Here is a 14,790-nt window from a genome sequence, read left to right as displayed (position 1 = left end):
TTGTTTGCTAGTTCATTGAGATTGTTCTTAAGAAATTATTTCTGTAGTTAGTGCGTGGCCAGGAGTTGGTATCGCCACAGGCCTCCTTGCAAGGACAGATATACCTGTGAACTGTGGGCTGACTGTTACTCTCCCATAGAGCAGAAGGTGCTGATGCTATTTTACAATAGCTCTGACCACGCAGATGTGATATAAATTATGATGCCACAAGCTGTCCTACCATAAATAGCCCTCACCTCTGCACTGTAAGGTCTATTTCTAGGATGGCTTCCTCAATCACATGTCTGGCACCTGGGCTGGGCTGGTTGATAGGGTTGGCTTGGACTGTCAACAGGAGCTGTCTACATGTGGCCCTTCCAGGCTGGCAGTCTCAGGGCTCTGAGATGACTGTTCCTGGTGAACTAGATGGAAGGTGTGTGGCCCTCCACAACCTAGCCACAGAAGTCACATTGCATCTTCTCCACTGTAATGGAAGAAGTCACAAGCCTGGCCAGATTCAAGGAGAGGGGAACTAGATCCCACCTCTCATGAGCGGAATGTCAGAGAAATTGTGGCTATGTTTTAAAACCTCTATGATATCATTTTATCTGTAAATATTTGTATTAGTTTCTTATTGCTGCTGTAACAAATTACCACAAACTCAGTCACTTGAAACAACACATTTATGTTTGTATCGTTCTGGAGGTCAGAAGTCCTGAAATGGGTCTCAAAGGGTTAAAACCAAGGTGTCTGCAGGGCTTCGTTCATTTTTGAGGGCTCAATGGGAGAATCCATTTTCTTGTCTTTTTGGCTTCTAGAAGCTGCCCACATTTCTTGGATGTAGCCACCAATGGCTGCTCAAGTCTTCCTCCCGTTGTGTCACTCTGACACTGACCTTCCCGCCTCCCATATTATAAGGATCCCTGGGATTACATTGGGCCCACTCAGATAATCCAGAGTAATCTCCCCAATTTAGAGTCAATGGATAGCACTCTTGATTCCTCCAGACTGTATAACATAACATGTTCATAGCTTCCAGGGATTAAGACATGGACAACTTTGTGGGAAGGGGAGGGTGACATTATTTTTACCTACCTGACTATTTCAGTCTGTATCTTTAAAAATAAGGATTAAAAAACCCACAGTCAACAATACCATTGTTTATTTGTGGTGTGTATATCCTCTTCATTGAAATATTCCTTCATACCTCTTGCCCATTTTCTGATTGGACTGTTGGTTTGTTTACTGTTGAGTTTTGAGAGTTCTTTACATATTCCAGATACAAGTCCTTTGCCAAATCTGTGGTTTGTGGATATTTTCTCTCATTCTGTAGTTTGTCTTTCACCTTGTTGACAGGGTCTTTGGAAGAGCAAAAAGTATAAAGTTTCAAGGGAGTCCAGTTTATCAAAATTTCCTTTTATGGGTTGTACTTTTGGTGTCCAATCTAAAAACTCTTTGCCTAGTCTTAGATCCTGAAAATTTCTATTTTTTTCCCTAAAAGCTTTATAGCTTTATGTTTTACATTTAGGTCCATGATCCATTTTGAGTTAATTTTTTGCATAAGGTGTTAGGTTGACGTCAATGTCATGTTTTTTGGTCTATGGATGTTCAGTTGCTGCTGCACCATTTGTTAAAAGGCTATACTTCCTCCATTATTTCTTCCATAAATGTTTGACGGAGCTTGCTTATAGAGCCAGCTACGTATGAAGGTTTTCTTTTCCCAAAGGATTTTAATTAATGATTTAATTCATTAATAGAAATAGGACCATTCATAGTTTCCATATCTTCTTGTTAAATAGTCTTCTTGTATCAGTCAATTATTATTTCTGAGAAGGGAGAATAGGGACTATATTCCAAAGGAACAGCAAAGTTTAGTAAGCATGTGCCAGCCTGAGCTGGGGAAGTGTCTTGGGTTTGGATTCTGAGGGTGCTTGATCAAGCAAACTGGAGCACAAGACTGGATAAGGGGGAGCTTATTGACTTGGGAGTACTCTTTCTAGGTATAGGTTATAACTACCTGACAAGGATCCCAGGGGTTGGTAAAAATTTGCTGCCAGGAAAGTTCCAGATGCCTGGAGAAAGCAATGGATCATGCTGAGTGAAGTTAAAATACCTGACTTGCCATGACAGATGGAGGAGAAAGGGATAAAGAGGTTCATGGAAGTGAGCATGCTGGAATGGATATATTGGGTGAGGCTGGAAGACCCACCAGATAATGTTCCATGGGAAATCCCGGAGAACGTACTATTTACCAAAGCCACCAGGATTCACCGGTGGAAGGGGCACCAGCATCTCTAAAAAGTTCACTGGTATCTCTCCTCTGTAGGCTCGGGCTGATGGTAAGAGTGGCTGGCATTAACTTTGTCCATTGATAGCAACAGGGATGATGTCTTCACTCTTGGAATCTTCAAAATCATACCTTTCAGCAGTTTTGTAAACATGTTAGCCATTTATCTCTCCAGATACATCCGCTGTCTTCTCTTTCTCTTCTCATTTTGGGTTCCAGTTAACCAGATGACAGATACCTTTTTATATTCCCTCTTTTGTATTTTCTATTCTTCTGTTTCTCCGTGCTTCATTTTGATTATGTTTTAACTTTACCAACATTTCTTTTTTTTTTTTTTTAAGATTTTATTTATTTATTTGACAGAGATAGAGACAGCCAGCGAGAGAGGGAACACAAGCAGGGGGAGTGGGAGAGGAAGAAGCAGGCTCATAGTGGAGGAGCCTGATGTGGGGCTCAATCCCGTAATGCCGGGATCACGCCCTGAGCCGAAGGCAGACGCTTAACCGCTGTGCCACCCAGGTGCCCCTACCAACATTTCTTCTGTTGTGTTTAATATGCTCTGAATTTTTTATTTCAGTTATTGCATTTTTCAGTTCTGGAATTTATTTTTCACTTTTACAAATCTGCAGTGATACTCATTACAGCTTTTAGTGCCTTGCCAAAAAGTTCAGGCTTTGTTTGTCAAGCATTTGTTGCATCAACAACTGAGATCATGTTTTTAAAAATTTCAGAGTTTGAGATTTTCTAGACCATGCCCCCTGTCTGTTCCGAGACTGGTTCACTTCTAATTTACTTTTACTTCTATGGCATCAACCCAAACATGGGATGGTTTCCTAAGGTCTCTTCCCTGGGACCCTCAGCCCTGGACTCTGTTTTCCTCCAGCCCATTCAGGCTGTGTAAGCTTCAGATTATGTCCCCACCAGCCTCTTCTGAATTGCAAACATCTTTAGTCTAGAAGAAGTCTCTAACACCAGGCTTACATCCATGGATTTCTGTCTTTTCTGGGATCTTAGACAAACAAGTCCTTACTCGTTGCTTGCCTAGTGTAGACTCTCTTGTATTAGGGATTCGTGCTTTTCTGGTGAATCTGTTTCTGATGGAACATGGGCACATTGAGAGACTGTTTCCTAGTGGTTTTTAGGAGTGTGGGACTTGCTCTGGTCTTCAGGTTTAACTCCAACATGCCTAGCTGTGTGACCTCGGGCGAGTTTCTTAACTGTACTGAGACTCTGTTTCCTCATATGTCAAAGGGAGATAAGCAGTATAGACAACACAATGATATTTTGAAGACTAGACAATGCATGTAAATTCCTTGGTACAGGCTGTGGCTATAGTAAATCCTCAAAAACTGTTAGCCTTTATTCTTAAAAAGCTGAACTCATGAAAATACATAAACATGCATGATAGAATGCCTTGTTTGTTGTTCATTTCAGTGGATTTCCCTGATGCATATAAATTTGCGTTTGTTTCGAATACTTTGCTTATTCTTCAGCCTATGAGGACTGTATCACCAGCATAAAGCCTGGTATCATTGGAATGACACTCATCCATTTTCTCTTGTCATCCCTTCCTACTCAGATGCTCCTAATCATTCTCTCTTATTCTTTCCAGCCAATGAAACTGCTTTGTCAGGGAAACCAAACCAAACCAAAGAATAGACAAAACTCCAAGATTCACTTAAGAGAACAAAAAGAGTCTTTATTATTCTGACATGCATCACAGAGTAAAGGTCTCATAAAAACTCAATATGCATCTGTTGATGGATTTGGCCCAATGTCTACCCAGAGATAGGAACACAGTAATTCACTAACACCTTCAATATGGCAACCACTGTATGATTGACTGGGAAGGGATTTAGGGATAAGAGGGTGTCATATGATTGTTCAGAAAAAATATCAAATAATAAAACAGTTTGTAATATTAAAATAGCTTAACTAAATTAGTTTCCAGAATGTGGTTAGGAGAAGAGAGAGGGAATTTCTGGAGTTATAGAGACAGTTCTCTGGTTCGGGTCCCTGCTGCTCAATCTACCCATACCTCTAATGGGTTCCTGCTGGACCGCTTGGATTCTCTCCAGGTCCCTGATGTATTCCTGGACCCAGGCACTGCTGGGATTGGCACAGAAATACTGGCCCTGTTTGGTGACAAAGCTGTGGAGAAGGCAGAAGTATTATATAGAGAATGAGTAATGATATTCTTGACCACTTCTGGCCCCTTCATCTTCATCCCTTTGGGCAGCTTAGCGCTGGACCACCTTATCAAGGCATCATTGCCCAAACCTCACGACTCCTAGTTCTTTCCTGAGTGATTTATGGAGATAACCTTAGGTCACCTCCTTTCTGCTGTCTCTTTCTTCCTTCTCTTCCCTTTACTTCTGGGTGCGTCCTCCCAGGCTCCCTGCGTGCGCATCCCATGTTGGGAAATAGCTCAGTGGTCTCTCTCTGTGTCCTGGATGCACAAAAGACCCCCAGAAGGCCAGGCCTTCTCAGGACAGCTCCTTATCCATCAGTTGGAGCACCCCTGCTCTGACTCCTGCAGACACTCCCAACCCCCATGTCCTGTGTTTCCCCAGGGTTGAGCAGGAAGAATGGCACCTGACACCATGTTTGGGCACTAGCTGCTGGTCTTAAAATAGGCAACCACAAGGTTGTGGGGGATCTGCAGGGACATGTAGGCGAAGCAGCAGGGGGATGTGGTGTAAACTTACTTGCGAGGGAACAAGAACAACAGAAGTTAGAGCACAGGTGAGCCCGAGAGGGTCTGGAAGAAGTAGAGAGAGAGATAGCATAGCTCAGAGTTGAGGCTTAGGAGGAAAGGAAGCTGGAAATAATTATGGCTTTTTTGTTTATTTGTTTGTTTCTCATTAATTTCCCTAGTCTTATCTCTGCTTTTGACTATTTTGGGTTCTGTCTTACTCCACAAGGAATCAGCCCATAGAGAGTCTACTCCCTTTTCCTAACTTCCTTTGGGGGAAATTTTTTTTCGAATCCATTAAATCATACAGATATTGAGTGAAAGTAGGAACAATTTTATAATTCTTTTAAAACTTATCGGCAGCAATAGGATCTAAATAGACCAAGATTCTACTGCATATTAATAACCCAATAAGCTAGGCTTTAGTGATCTCGTCTGAAAAGTAGGATCAAACCTCTCCTAACTCCCATTCTGCAGCCCAGATCAATAAGCTCCTTTTGAACCTTTTGAAGAAAACAACTGTGTCATTTTGAAAGCCCACTCGAGGCTCTCTAATTTCACATGGGGGTTCTCAGACCACAGCACTAGGAAGATGGGGACTGACTTCTGGCCCGTGTGGGGAGCAACTGTTGAAGGCAAATGGACAATAAGACTCACCTTGTGCATAAGAGCTGAGGGCCTGTGGTGCAGAGGAGGGTAAAGCCAGCAGCCACAAGGCCCCTCATAGCGCTGGACAGGTGGACAAGTGTGGGCAGAGCTGAGATAGGTCTTGGGAACTCACTAGTGCTGGACTCTGAGGATCTGAGCTATCTCTCTTCCTTTTTATAGGCAGCCTTATGGCTATGGGAACACAGAAATTAGAGGTGCCTAAGCAAGAAATTAAGTATGGCATCGTCATGTGAGTTGTACAACCCAGGGTTGCCCATAGTTATGAGAAATTTAGGGTGCACATCAGAAAGGTTCAATTGCTAATTTGACTGGGGTGCTTGAAAGGAAGTCATTTCCCCAGATGGGTGACAAGCCTCCTTCCATAAAACAGAGTGTTCTGATGGACTTCCACAGTAATTCTGACCGTATACCTGTGACAGGGGTAATAATGTCCTTCAGTCTCAAGCAGTAGAAGCCAAGTTTATTCTCCATGCATACATATACATATACACAACTACATCTTTTTTTTTTAAAGATTTTATTTATTTATTCAACAGAGATAGAGACAGCCAGCGAGAGAGGGAACACAAGCAGGGGGAGTGGGAGAGGAAGAAGCAGGCTCATAGCAGAAGAGCCTGATGTGGGGCTCAATCCCATAAAGCCGGGATCATGCCCTGAGCTGAAGGCGACGCTCAACCGCTGTGCCACCCAGGCGCCCCCACAACTACATCTTAAGGAAAGAACAGAATTGGAAAGCCTGGAGGCAAAAGAATGGTAAAAATAAGGATTAGCTTTCCAGGAATTGGTCTATTTATCAGATATTCATCATAGACCTACAGTGAGTCCAGATTTAATCCTGGATGAAGGTCAGCAGCCTTACAGATGTCCATACTCTTTCAACCAGAGGCAACTTCTCAGAATCTATCCTATGGAAATGAACTCACAAATGGGCAAAACTTTAGGGGCAATGTTATTTGGCGCAGCTTATCTGTAACCAAATAATTGACCCCAAACTACAGTCTACAGTGATGGAATTAATAAAGTTAATCCATGGATGGATCCTTAAACACATAGAATGACATGAAAATACTTGATTTTTACTATTAACTATTAAAAGGATAGATGCAAAATGTCAGAGTTTTATTTCAAAAATCCTGGGAAGAAAAAAAATTCAGAAAGAAAGAAAACCCTCTGCCTGTACCTATCTGCTCCTCAGCCCCATGTCCTGTGGGTCGTCTCTCCTCCACATGACCTGCTTCTCTCTGAGAGGGAGGAATGCTTCTGATGTCACACAAGGAGAGGGAGGCTGGCTGCCGGTGTCATCATGATTATCAACAAATCTGGGACAGATCTGGGGGGAAAGAAGAGAGACAGCAGGAGCAGTGTGGTGTCTACCCTCAGTGTGAAGGAGCAGCAAACAAGTGTCTGAAAAAAGCCAAGCCAACTTCTTCCATACTGTGAGGGGCCTGGGGGGAAGTTGACGGAGATGTTGTTGCCCAGAGCTGCAGAGTAAGGCACAAAAGGAACCAGGGGAGCCAACCATTGCTTGTTTATCTTGAATTTTTGTTTTGAATCTGTCTTATTCTCAGTCTCTAGCTCCCTCTTGAGGAAGTCTGGCTATCGGAACCGTGGGCCCTCCTACTTCTTTTGGGGAAACTTCGTCTGGCCTACAGAGATATTTCCGAGAAGACTTCATCTTCCAAGTCACCCAAAGGATGGAGCTCCTTGGGAGAACTGAGGGAAATTTGCCATTTGGCTCATCCTAGGAACCAAATAGACCTGGCATCTGCATCTTGTTAGAGACTGAGTTAGACCTCAATTTTTCCAGCAGTAAATGGGTCCTAGTCTTCCTCTGCCTCTCAAATTCTGAGACTAGGATAGATAAAACTCTTTGGGAAACAACCTAGAACATTTGAAACCTTCTGTGAAGTTCTTTGCTTGCATTTAGGGACTTTCTAGCTATAGGATGTAAGTGATATGGTTTAGGCATCTATCCAGAGCACTGGGACACAACCCTAACAGCAAGAAAGGATAAGGGTTGAGAGTCTTTGGTGTGGACAAGACCATGAGCTGAGGGCCATGTGAAGAGATGGTCAACAGGGCAGCTGTGGAGACCTTAACAATGTTGGGCGCGGAGGAGTGTGGGCAAAGCCAAGTCAGGACTGGGTACCTACTGCTGCCTATATCCTTCTGGGGTCCAAGCCATGTCCTTGTCCCTTTATAGGCAACTCTGGAGCATGGGGAGCCAGCGGCTGGGGATGGCCAGGGGAGAAGCTGTTACATGGTGTCATGCTATGAGACACATATGTTGGGGTACCTGGGGTCGCACATGGAGGTTCAGGTTATGCAAGAACAGTTCAGTTGCTTACTTGTTGGGACTGATAGTGTGAGAACATTTTGGACAGTGACGAGAGGTGAGATGATGTCTGTGTCCGAGCTCTAAGGGCATGGAGAGATCTGCAGATTGACGATTCCTCCCACAGAGCAGATCTATGCTCTGCTACAGCTCTTCTGACCACATAGGCTGACATCTGCGGTGACACTTCAGCATCCTGGGCACACGAGTCACACTTAAACCACACCCTAGGCGAAAAGGACCATGACATCATGTTGACTAGTGTTTCTAAGGAAATGATTAACCAGTGAGGGGGAAACCGGGAGTTGTCATCAGGGGACCAGGCTTAGTTGATTCCTTCTACCAAAGCAGATCTGTCTGTGAACCGCACCGTTCTCTTTCCCATCCACAAAGCAGGCACGTCTAATGTCCTTTGCTGGTGTTTCGGCTGCACAGATGTGATCTATATAATGATGCCACTGAGTCTTGAGTAGCCCAGGCTATGTTTGATCTGGACCCAGATGGACAGAATGGAATTGGGGAACCCCAGGCCCCAAGCACAACAAGAGCGACAAAATCAGCTTTTTTTTTTTTTTAAGATTTTATTTTATTTTATTCGACAGAGATAGAGACAGCCAGCGAGAGAGGGAACACAAGCTGGGGAGTGGGAGAGGAAGAAGCAGGCTCATAGCGGAGGAGCCTGATGTGGGGCTCGATCCCATAACGCCGGGATCACGCCCTGAGCCGAAGGCAGACGCCTAACCGCTGTGCCACCCAGGCGCCCCAGACAAAATCAGCTTTTTAATCGCTGTTTCATTCACCAAACATTCACAAGTCTCTATCATATGCCATCACCGAGTTTGACAGTAGGGAATAAAACACACATTGTATATGGGGTATCTATATAGGTCAGGAGCCTCAAGTGTCCCTCCTTTTTGGCCCTGAAAGTCAACCGCTAGGAAAATATCCAATAGAAATAACCTCACTTATGGAGAATGTTTTATGGATGTAGATGTTTAGTACAGTTTATTTATAATTAAAATACACTACAAATAAATAGACTACTATAAATAATACCCTATACTATAAATATAAATATACTATAAATAAAATACACTATAATTAAAAACTAAATACAAAACTAGAACCAGTTCAAATGTTCCAGAGTAATGATCTATAATCAATGATCTATAATCATTGAGCTGTAATAACACATGATCATATTGATGCACTAGGCTCATGGCTGAGTCAATCAGGCCGCTCTTAAAAATACTGGAATGATCTGGAAAAGTCTTACAATATTAAATATAAATAATAAAAATACAAAATTACATTCATATTATGATTATAATAATGCCCCTGACCCGCCCCCTCTCCGCCCCAGACATACAGTAAAAAGGAGGAGGAAAGCCAATAAGCAAACAGAACTATCATAAGCCTAGAAAAATAATGCACTTGAAAGAAATAAACCAAAATGTTAATAGTGGTTCGATTTGGGTTATAACATTTTTCCTACCTTCCAGGAAAGAAATTTTCCTCAAATTATGCCTCAGAAGTCATATGTGCCACAGTGAGATGGAAAGAGTGTAGAAGCAAACCACCCACACCCTTACTGGGACCTGCCCCACTGCTTACCTAGCTTTCAGAAATAAACTAAGTCTTAATCTTTTCTATTTTATATATTTTTTATTTTTTTATTTTTATTTTTTTTTAAAAGATTTTATTTATTTATTTATTTGACAGAGAGAGCCAGCGAGAGAGGGAACACAAGCAGGGGGAGTGGGAGAGGAAGAAGCAGGCTCCTAGCGGAGGAGCCTGATGTGGGGCTCGATCCCAGAACGCTGGGATCACGCCCTGAGCCAAAGGCAGACACTTAACGACTGTGCCACCCAGGTGCCCCAATTTTATATATTTTTTAAATTAGCTTTTGCTGGGGTGCCTGGCTGGCTCAGTCAGAAGACCATGCGTCTTTTGATTTCGGGGTCATGAGTTCAAACTCCATGTTGGGTGTAGAGATTACTTAAAAATAAAATCTTTAAAATAAAATTAGCTTTTGCTACTTTTGGAGGGTGATCTACAGTTCACATTACAAATGAAGTTTAAAAAAAAACCCAATTTGAGTTAAAAACACCAGTAATGTTGCTTTTTCTCTACTCTTATGAGACTCCCTTATAAGCCTGTGGAGAAGACTTTGTGAAGACCTGATGCCTGAGCAGCAGCAGCCATTTTGTAACCATGAAGCGACCACCCCTCCCCAAGAAAAGCCAACAAAATGTTGGGGGAAGGGGAAAGATTTTAAGAAAAGAGTCTCTGATGATGTCATTGAGCTGCCAGACAAACCCTGGAAATGCCACCTTATTGTAAAATAAGGACACAGGAAATGTTCTAGGGTTTTTGAGGAACAAGGACTTCCTTTGAACATTTCTTCACTTTCTCAGTTTTTAAGGGCTAATTATTATTATAAGAGGTGAATATACCATAATTGATTTAATTGTATTAATTTTAATTAATTTTGGCTTTTTGCTTTAAAAAACTACCTATTTCTTTTTGAAAAAAATTATTATTATTCGGGGCGCCTGGGTGGCACAGCGGTTAAGCGTCTGCCTTCGGCTCAGGGCGTGATCCCGGCATTATGGGATCGAGCCCCACGTCAGGCTCCTCCGCTATGAGCCTGCTTCTTCCTCTCCCGCTCCTCCTGCTTGTGTTCCCTCTCTCACTGGCTGTCTCTATCTCTGTCAAATAAATAAATAAAATCTTTTTAAAAAATATTATTTATTTATTTATTTATTTATTTATTTATTTATTTATTTATTTATTTTTTAAGTAGGCTCCATGCCCAGCGTGGAGCCCAACACAGGGCTAGAACTCATGGCCCTGAAATCATGACCTGACCTGAGATCAAGTCCAAAGCTTGACCGACTGAGCCTCCCAGACACCCTGTAGGTCCTTTTTGAATTGTTACAAACAAGCTGTGACAAACACCATTATGCATACAACTTTCTTCATCTCTCTTTCTATCCATAGGACAGATCCCTGGCAGAGTACTTTGCTGGTCAAATGATAACAACAGTTTAAGGCTCATCATTCACATTAGCCCCCTGCCCCATTAGCCCAATTAACCCAGGGACCAGCTGTTTTGTGGGGGTCTCAGCCCTTTGATAGTGATGCTATGAGCTTGAGATGCTGGGCTATGTAGCTAGTGCTGGTGTTGAGCCCCCCAGACATTTCCCCGGCTGGAGCCAATGTTGTGACCCATCAGCCGTTTGTGGTTCTTATTATGACTGTGAGGCTCGCACCTCAGCAGCAACCATCAGGGAAATTTTAAAACACAAGGTTTATTACTCACAGGGGTACTCGGCATGCCTGAGGGCTTCCCGGTGAAGTTACTGGTAAAGAGACAGGGAGAGCATAGACCTGGGGTTCTGCCTTTATTGGGGTTAAGGGTGGGGGGCCTGGGGCTTTGTGGATTCACCATTGGTAAATGTAAAACCTAAGATCAGGAATTAGAGCGCGGGAAGGGAAAAGCAGGGTCACTCAAGTGACCAGCTGTATGGGTTACTCGGACCTTTCTCAAAGGGGAAATGTATGGGCGGGGCAGCCTGGCTCTTTATCTAGCAGCCTCACTGGCAATATGTCTTTGAAACGGATGCTTCGGCAATCCGAAGCTGACATTACAATCAGAAGAGCTCCTTGCCAGGCCCTGACACTCCCCTGCGTACCACTGAGATTCGTGCCTGTTTGATGATGGAGCCGAAGTCTGAAAGGCCAGCCTTGATCTTGCCCCTTGAGGAGCGGAGGCTTCCCCTCGTTCTGCTGTCTCCATCCGGGGTGTGTTCTGGCTTGGGTGATCCCCTTCAGACTCCACGGCATTATCATCTGTGTCCCCTCGATGCCGTCTGAACAGCTGGGCACATAGCAGAAGGCTCTGTGGCAGAAATGCTTATCTCCGGATCTGGTCTTGTGAGAAGGCACTTGCTCCCCGGGTCACACCAGCATCTCACCTCCTCTCACTATAGAAACCATTTCCCCCTCGAGGAGGCAACCGAACCATGGTTGCAAATAGCCTGAACTTTTGTGGCGACCCAGAGCTCTCCCACCTTATGCAACTCACAGCACGACACCAACACCGATGATTTTAAATATCCCCCCTTGGTTTCCTCGACTTTCTATCTTCTAATACCCCGAGGCTGCCTATATAGAAAAGACATGGTTTAGACTCCAGAAGGAGGCAGCAGGTCTCGGGTCCCAGCTCCACTTGGCCACCGCTTGAGCTCACACCCTCTGCTGCCCAACGCCATGGAGGTCCCCGCGGCTGCCCTGGCCGTCCTGCTTCTCACCGCGGCACTCTGTTCCCAGACCTACTCTTCCTCTTGTGAGTCTGTCCTCCCTGCCTCCTTTTGCCCCTGTCCTCCCACTCTCTGGCCACGGCTTGGACCCCGGGGCCAAAGTCTTGTGCCTGGGCCCCTCTGGGTGGAGAACTTCAGAGAGATTTCCGAGACTGTTTCCTGAGGAGGAGTTTCTTTCCCATAATGTTTTAGCCATTCTGTTGTCCAGCTCTGGAAGGGGGTGGGAGGAAGTCCCATTCTAAGGATGGAAAAACGGATGCCCAACTGGGATTTTGACAAGAGGAAGAATCTGTGTCCAACTGGCTCTCGGGGATGTAGTCTTTGCTCTCCTCATGAATTCCAGATGGAACTGCCCAGGGAGAGACAGAAAGGGAGTAGTTTGTTTAGAAAGCTAAATTCCTGGTGGAGAGACACAGAGACCCCAAACCAAGACAGACAGAGAATGACAAACACGGAAAGAGAGACACAGAAATAAAAATGTCAAGGAAAAGAAGAAATGCCAGCTTCCTTCTGGATGTCTTTAAAGCCCCCACATCCCCACACCTGCGCAGGACTGCCTCCTTCCAGTTCTTCCTGACCCTCAGGGAATGGCTGACTCGCCCTATCTTCTGAATAGTGACTTAGGATCTTTCTGTCCTGTTTCTCTCAGTTGGTGCTGACACCCCGACTTCCTGCTGCTTCTTCTATATCTCCCGGCAGATTCCTCAGAAATTTGTGGTCGACTATTACGAGACCAGCAGCCAGTGTTCCAAGCCCGGTGTCATGTGAGGCCCAGTCTTCCTGGGGAAGGAGATGGGAGGGCTGGGATGAGGCCGCCCCTTGGAGGACTCAGCCTTCTGAGACCCATCGGAGCACAGGACACCAGGGGAGGCCACTGCCGTGTTTTCTGAGCTGGTCTGGGTTCCTGTGGGGAGTCCTGAAGGAACTGCCCCTGCTGTTGAGATGACAACAGGAAGTTGGCTTTCTGAGTGGACCCCCGTACGAGACCCAGAGGAGGTCAGGAACCCCAACATGAGGGTACATTAGATGAGCATGTGAACAGACCCTGAGAGGTCTGAGGCAGAGAAGGATGGAGGGGTCACAGTGGGCCCAGGATTCCCCTGCTAGATTCCTCAGCATGTAATCCTTCCATGCCTCTCCACAGCTTCCAAACCAAAAGAGGCCGGCAGATCTGTGCTGACCCCAGGGAGGCCTGGGTCCAGGAGTACATCAGCGACCTGGAGCTGAATGCCTGAGTGGCCTGGAAGCTACCAGGAAGGTGTCATGGCTGTGTGCAGACTGGGGAGCAGGCACCTGAGCTGGGGCAATGACCTTGGAACTCTGGAGGGCACCTCCTTTATGGGTCCCCCCCCCCACCCTCAGCCACGCTCTGCAGCCCTCTTTAACTTTGATTTTAGTTTATGTATCTTATTTAACTTTTGTGATTTATTTCCATTGTTGAATTGTGTGATGTAATAAATATTTTCTCTGACTTCTCACGACATGCTCTTCACCAGCCCCCCTTTCAGTTCTCCTCACATTCAGTGTGGGGATCCATCAGCAGTATTAGCTCTCTCTCTTGCAGTCGTATCGTATATGTCAGACAACAAATGCTCATGGGACGCTTTTGCCCAGCACTGCATTTCAAAATACGGAAGGCGCTTATATAAAAGGTAAACCAGACTTTTCCTTGCAATGACTCCATCGATTTTGTTTGCCCAACTGATCAGAACCACAGGCTGGGAGGGACACTGGGGGAAGAGCAGAGACGTGTGAGGAGGGGAAGAAACCGCCAGAAAGGGACGGAGTGTTAGCAGAGGGGTGCCAGACACTCACTGGGGATACTTTTCTAGAAAGTCAAAACTGGCGCATTGTTTATCACCCAGTCATAGCTGATACGATCTAGGACATTTTTCTACTTAAATGAGTCCCCAGATGATGCATACTGTGATGCATGTTTGCGTACCAAGTTCATTTTCATAAGTGAGGCTTTCCTCAGAATGATGGCTAACACTTGTTGAACCCTTAGCCAATGCTGGTGTTTGGGGGCTTCTGTTAGTGACGGTCTAGCGAACCTGCCTGCAGTCTCACAAGGACTCCCTGTCTGCCAGCTGGCTGAGAGCCCTGGTCCGCTTCTCAGGTGTTCTGTGCTCTGCTTTCTGGGAGAACGTTCTCCATAGCCATATCTGAGGAGAGGCTTGGAGGCTGCAGTGGCCAGCGTTAGTAAATAAAAATACAGAATGAATGCATGATTTTTTCGTGTGAGTATGTAAGTATAGGCACTATTTGGAATATACTTTAAAAAAATCATTTGGTGTGTGTCTGAAATTCAAATTTAACTGGGAATCTTGTATTTTATCTGGGAATCCCACTTCGGGGGAATACTTTTATAGAGGCTGGCTATTTCCGGTTGGAGTGGGTGCCTAAGGATTTGCTTTTCAACCTTGAATGCACGTTAGAATCGCTTGGGAAAGTTTTTAGAAATTCCAGTGCCAGGACCTCACCTGCCAAGTTTTGAATT

The 14,790-nt window shown here is 44.8% G+C and overlaps 1 protein-coding gene across 1 annotated transcript; it reads left to right on the top strand.

Moving 5' to 3' along the window:
- The first annotated feature begins 11,957 nt into the window (after positions 1 to 11,957).
- On the top strand, positions 11,958 to 13,765 carry LOC103667298 (C-C motif chemokine 3-like). The gene is made up of 3 exons (XM_008695421.2): positions 11,958 to 12,316; positions 12,940 to 13,054; positions 13,435 to 13,765. The coding sequence occupies exons 1-3, from the start codon at positions 12,241 to 12,243 to the stop codon at positions 13,523 to 13,525; spliced, it is 282 nt and encodes a 93-aa protein (XP_008693643.1). The 5' UTR covers positions 11,958 to 12,240; the 3' UTR covers positions 13,526 to 13,765.
- The last annotated feature ends 1,025 nt before the right edge of the window (positions 13,766 to 14,790 follow it).

Source organism: Ursus maritimus, unplaced genomic scaffold, assembly GCF_017311325.1.
Source record: "Ursus maritimus isolate PB19 unplaced genomic scaffold, ASM1731132v1 scaffold_24, whole genome shotgun sequence".
NCBI classification, from domain to species: domain Eukaryota; kingdom Metazoa; phylum Chordata; class Mammalia; order Carnivora; family Ursidae; genus Ursus; species Ursus maritimus.
This window is presented reverse-complemented; position numbering and strand designations above follow the sequence as displayed.

Excerpts from the sequence above, each read along its gene's own strand:
- LOC103667298 (XM_008695421.2), top strand. The coding sequence starts at position 12,241 with ATGGAGGTCCCCGCGGCTGCCCTGGCCGTCCTGCTTCTCACCGCGGCA. Across the intron at positions 12,317-12,939 it reads CCAGACCTACTCTTCCTCTT|TTGGTGCTGACACCCCGACT; the intron begins GTGAGTCTGTCC and ends TGTTTCTCTCAG. Across the intron at positions 13,055-13,434 it reads TGTTCCAAGCCCGGTGTCAT|CTTCCAAACCAAAAGAGGCC; the intron begins GTGAGGCCCAGT and ends GCCTCTCCACAG.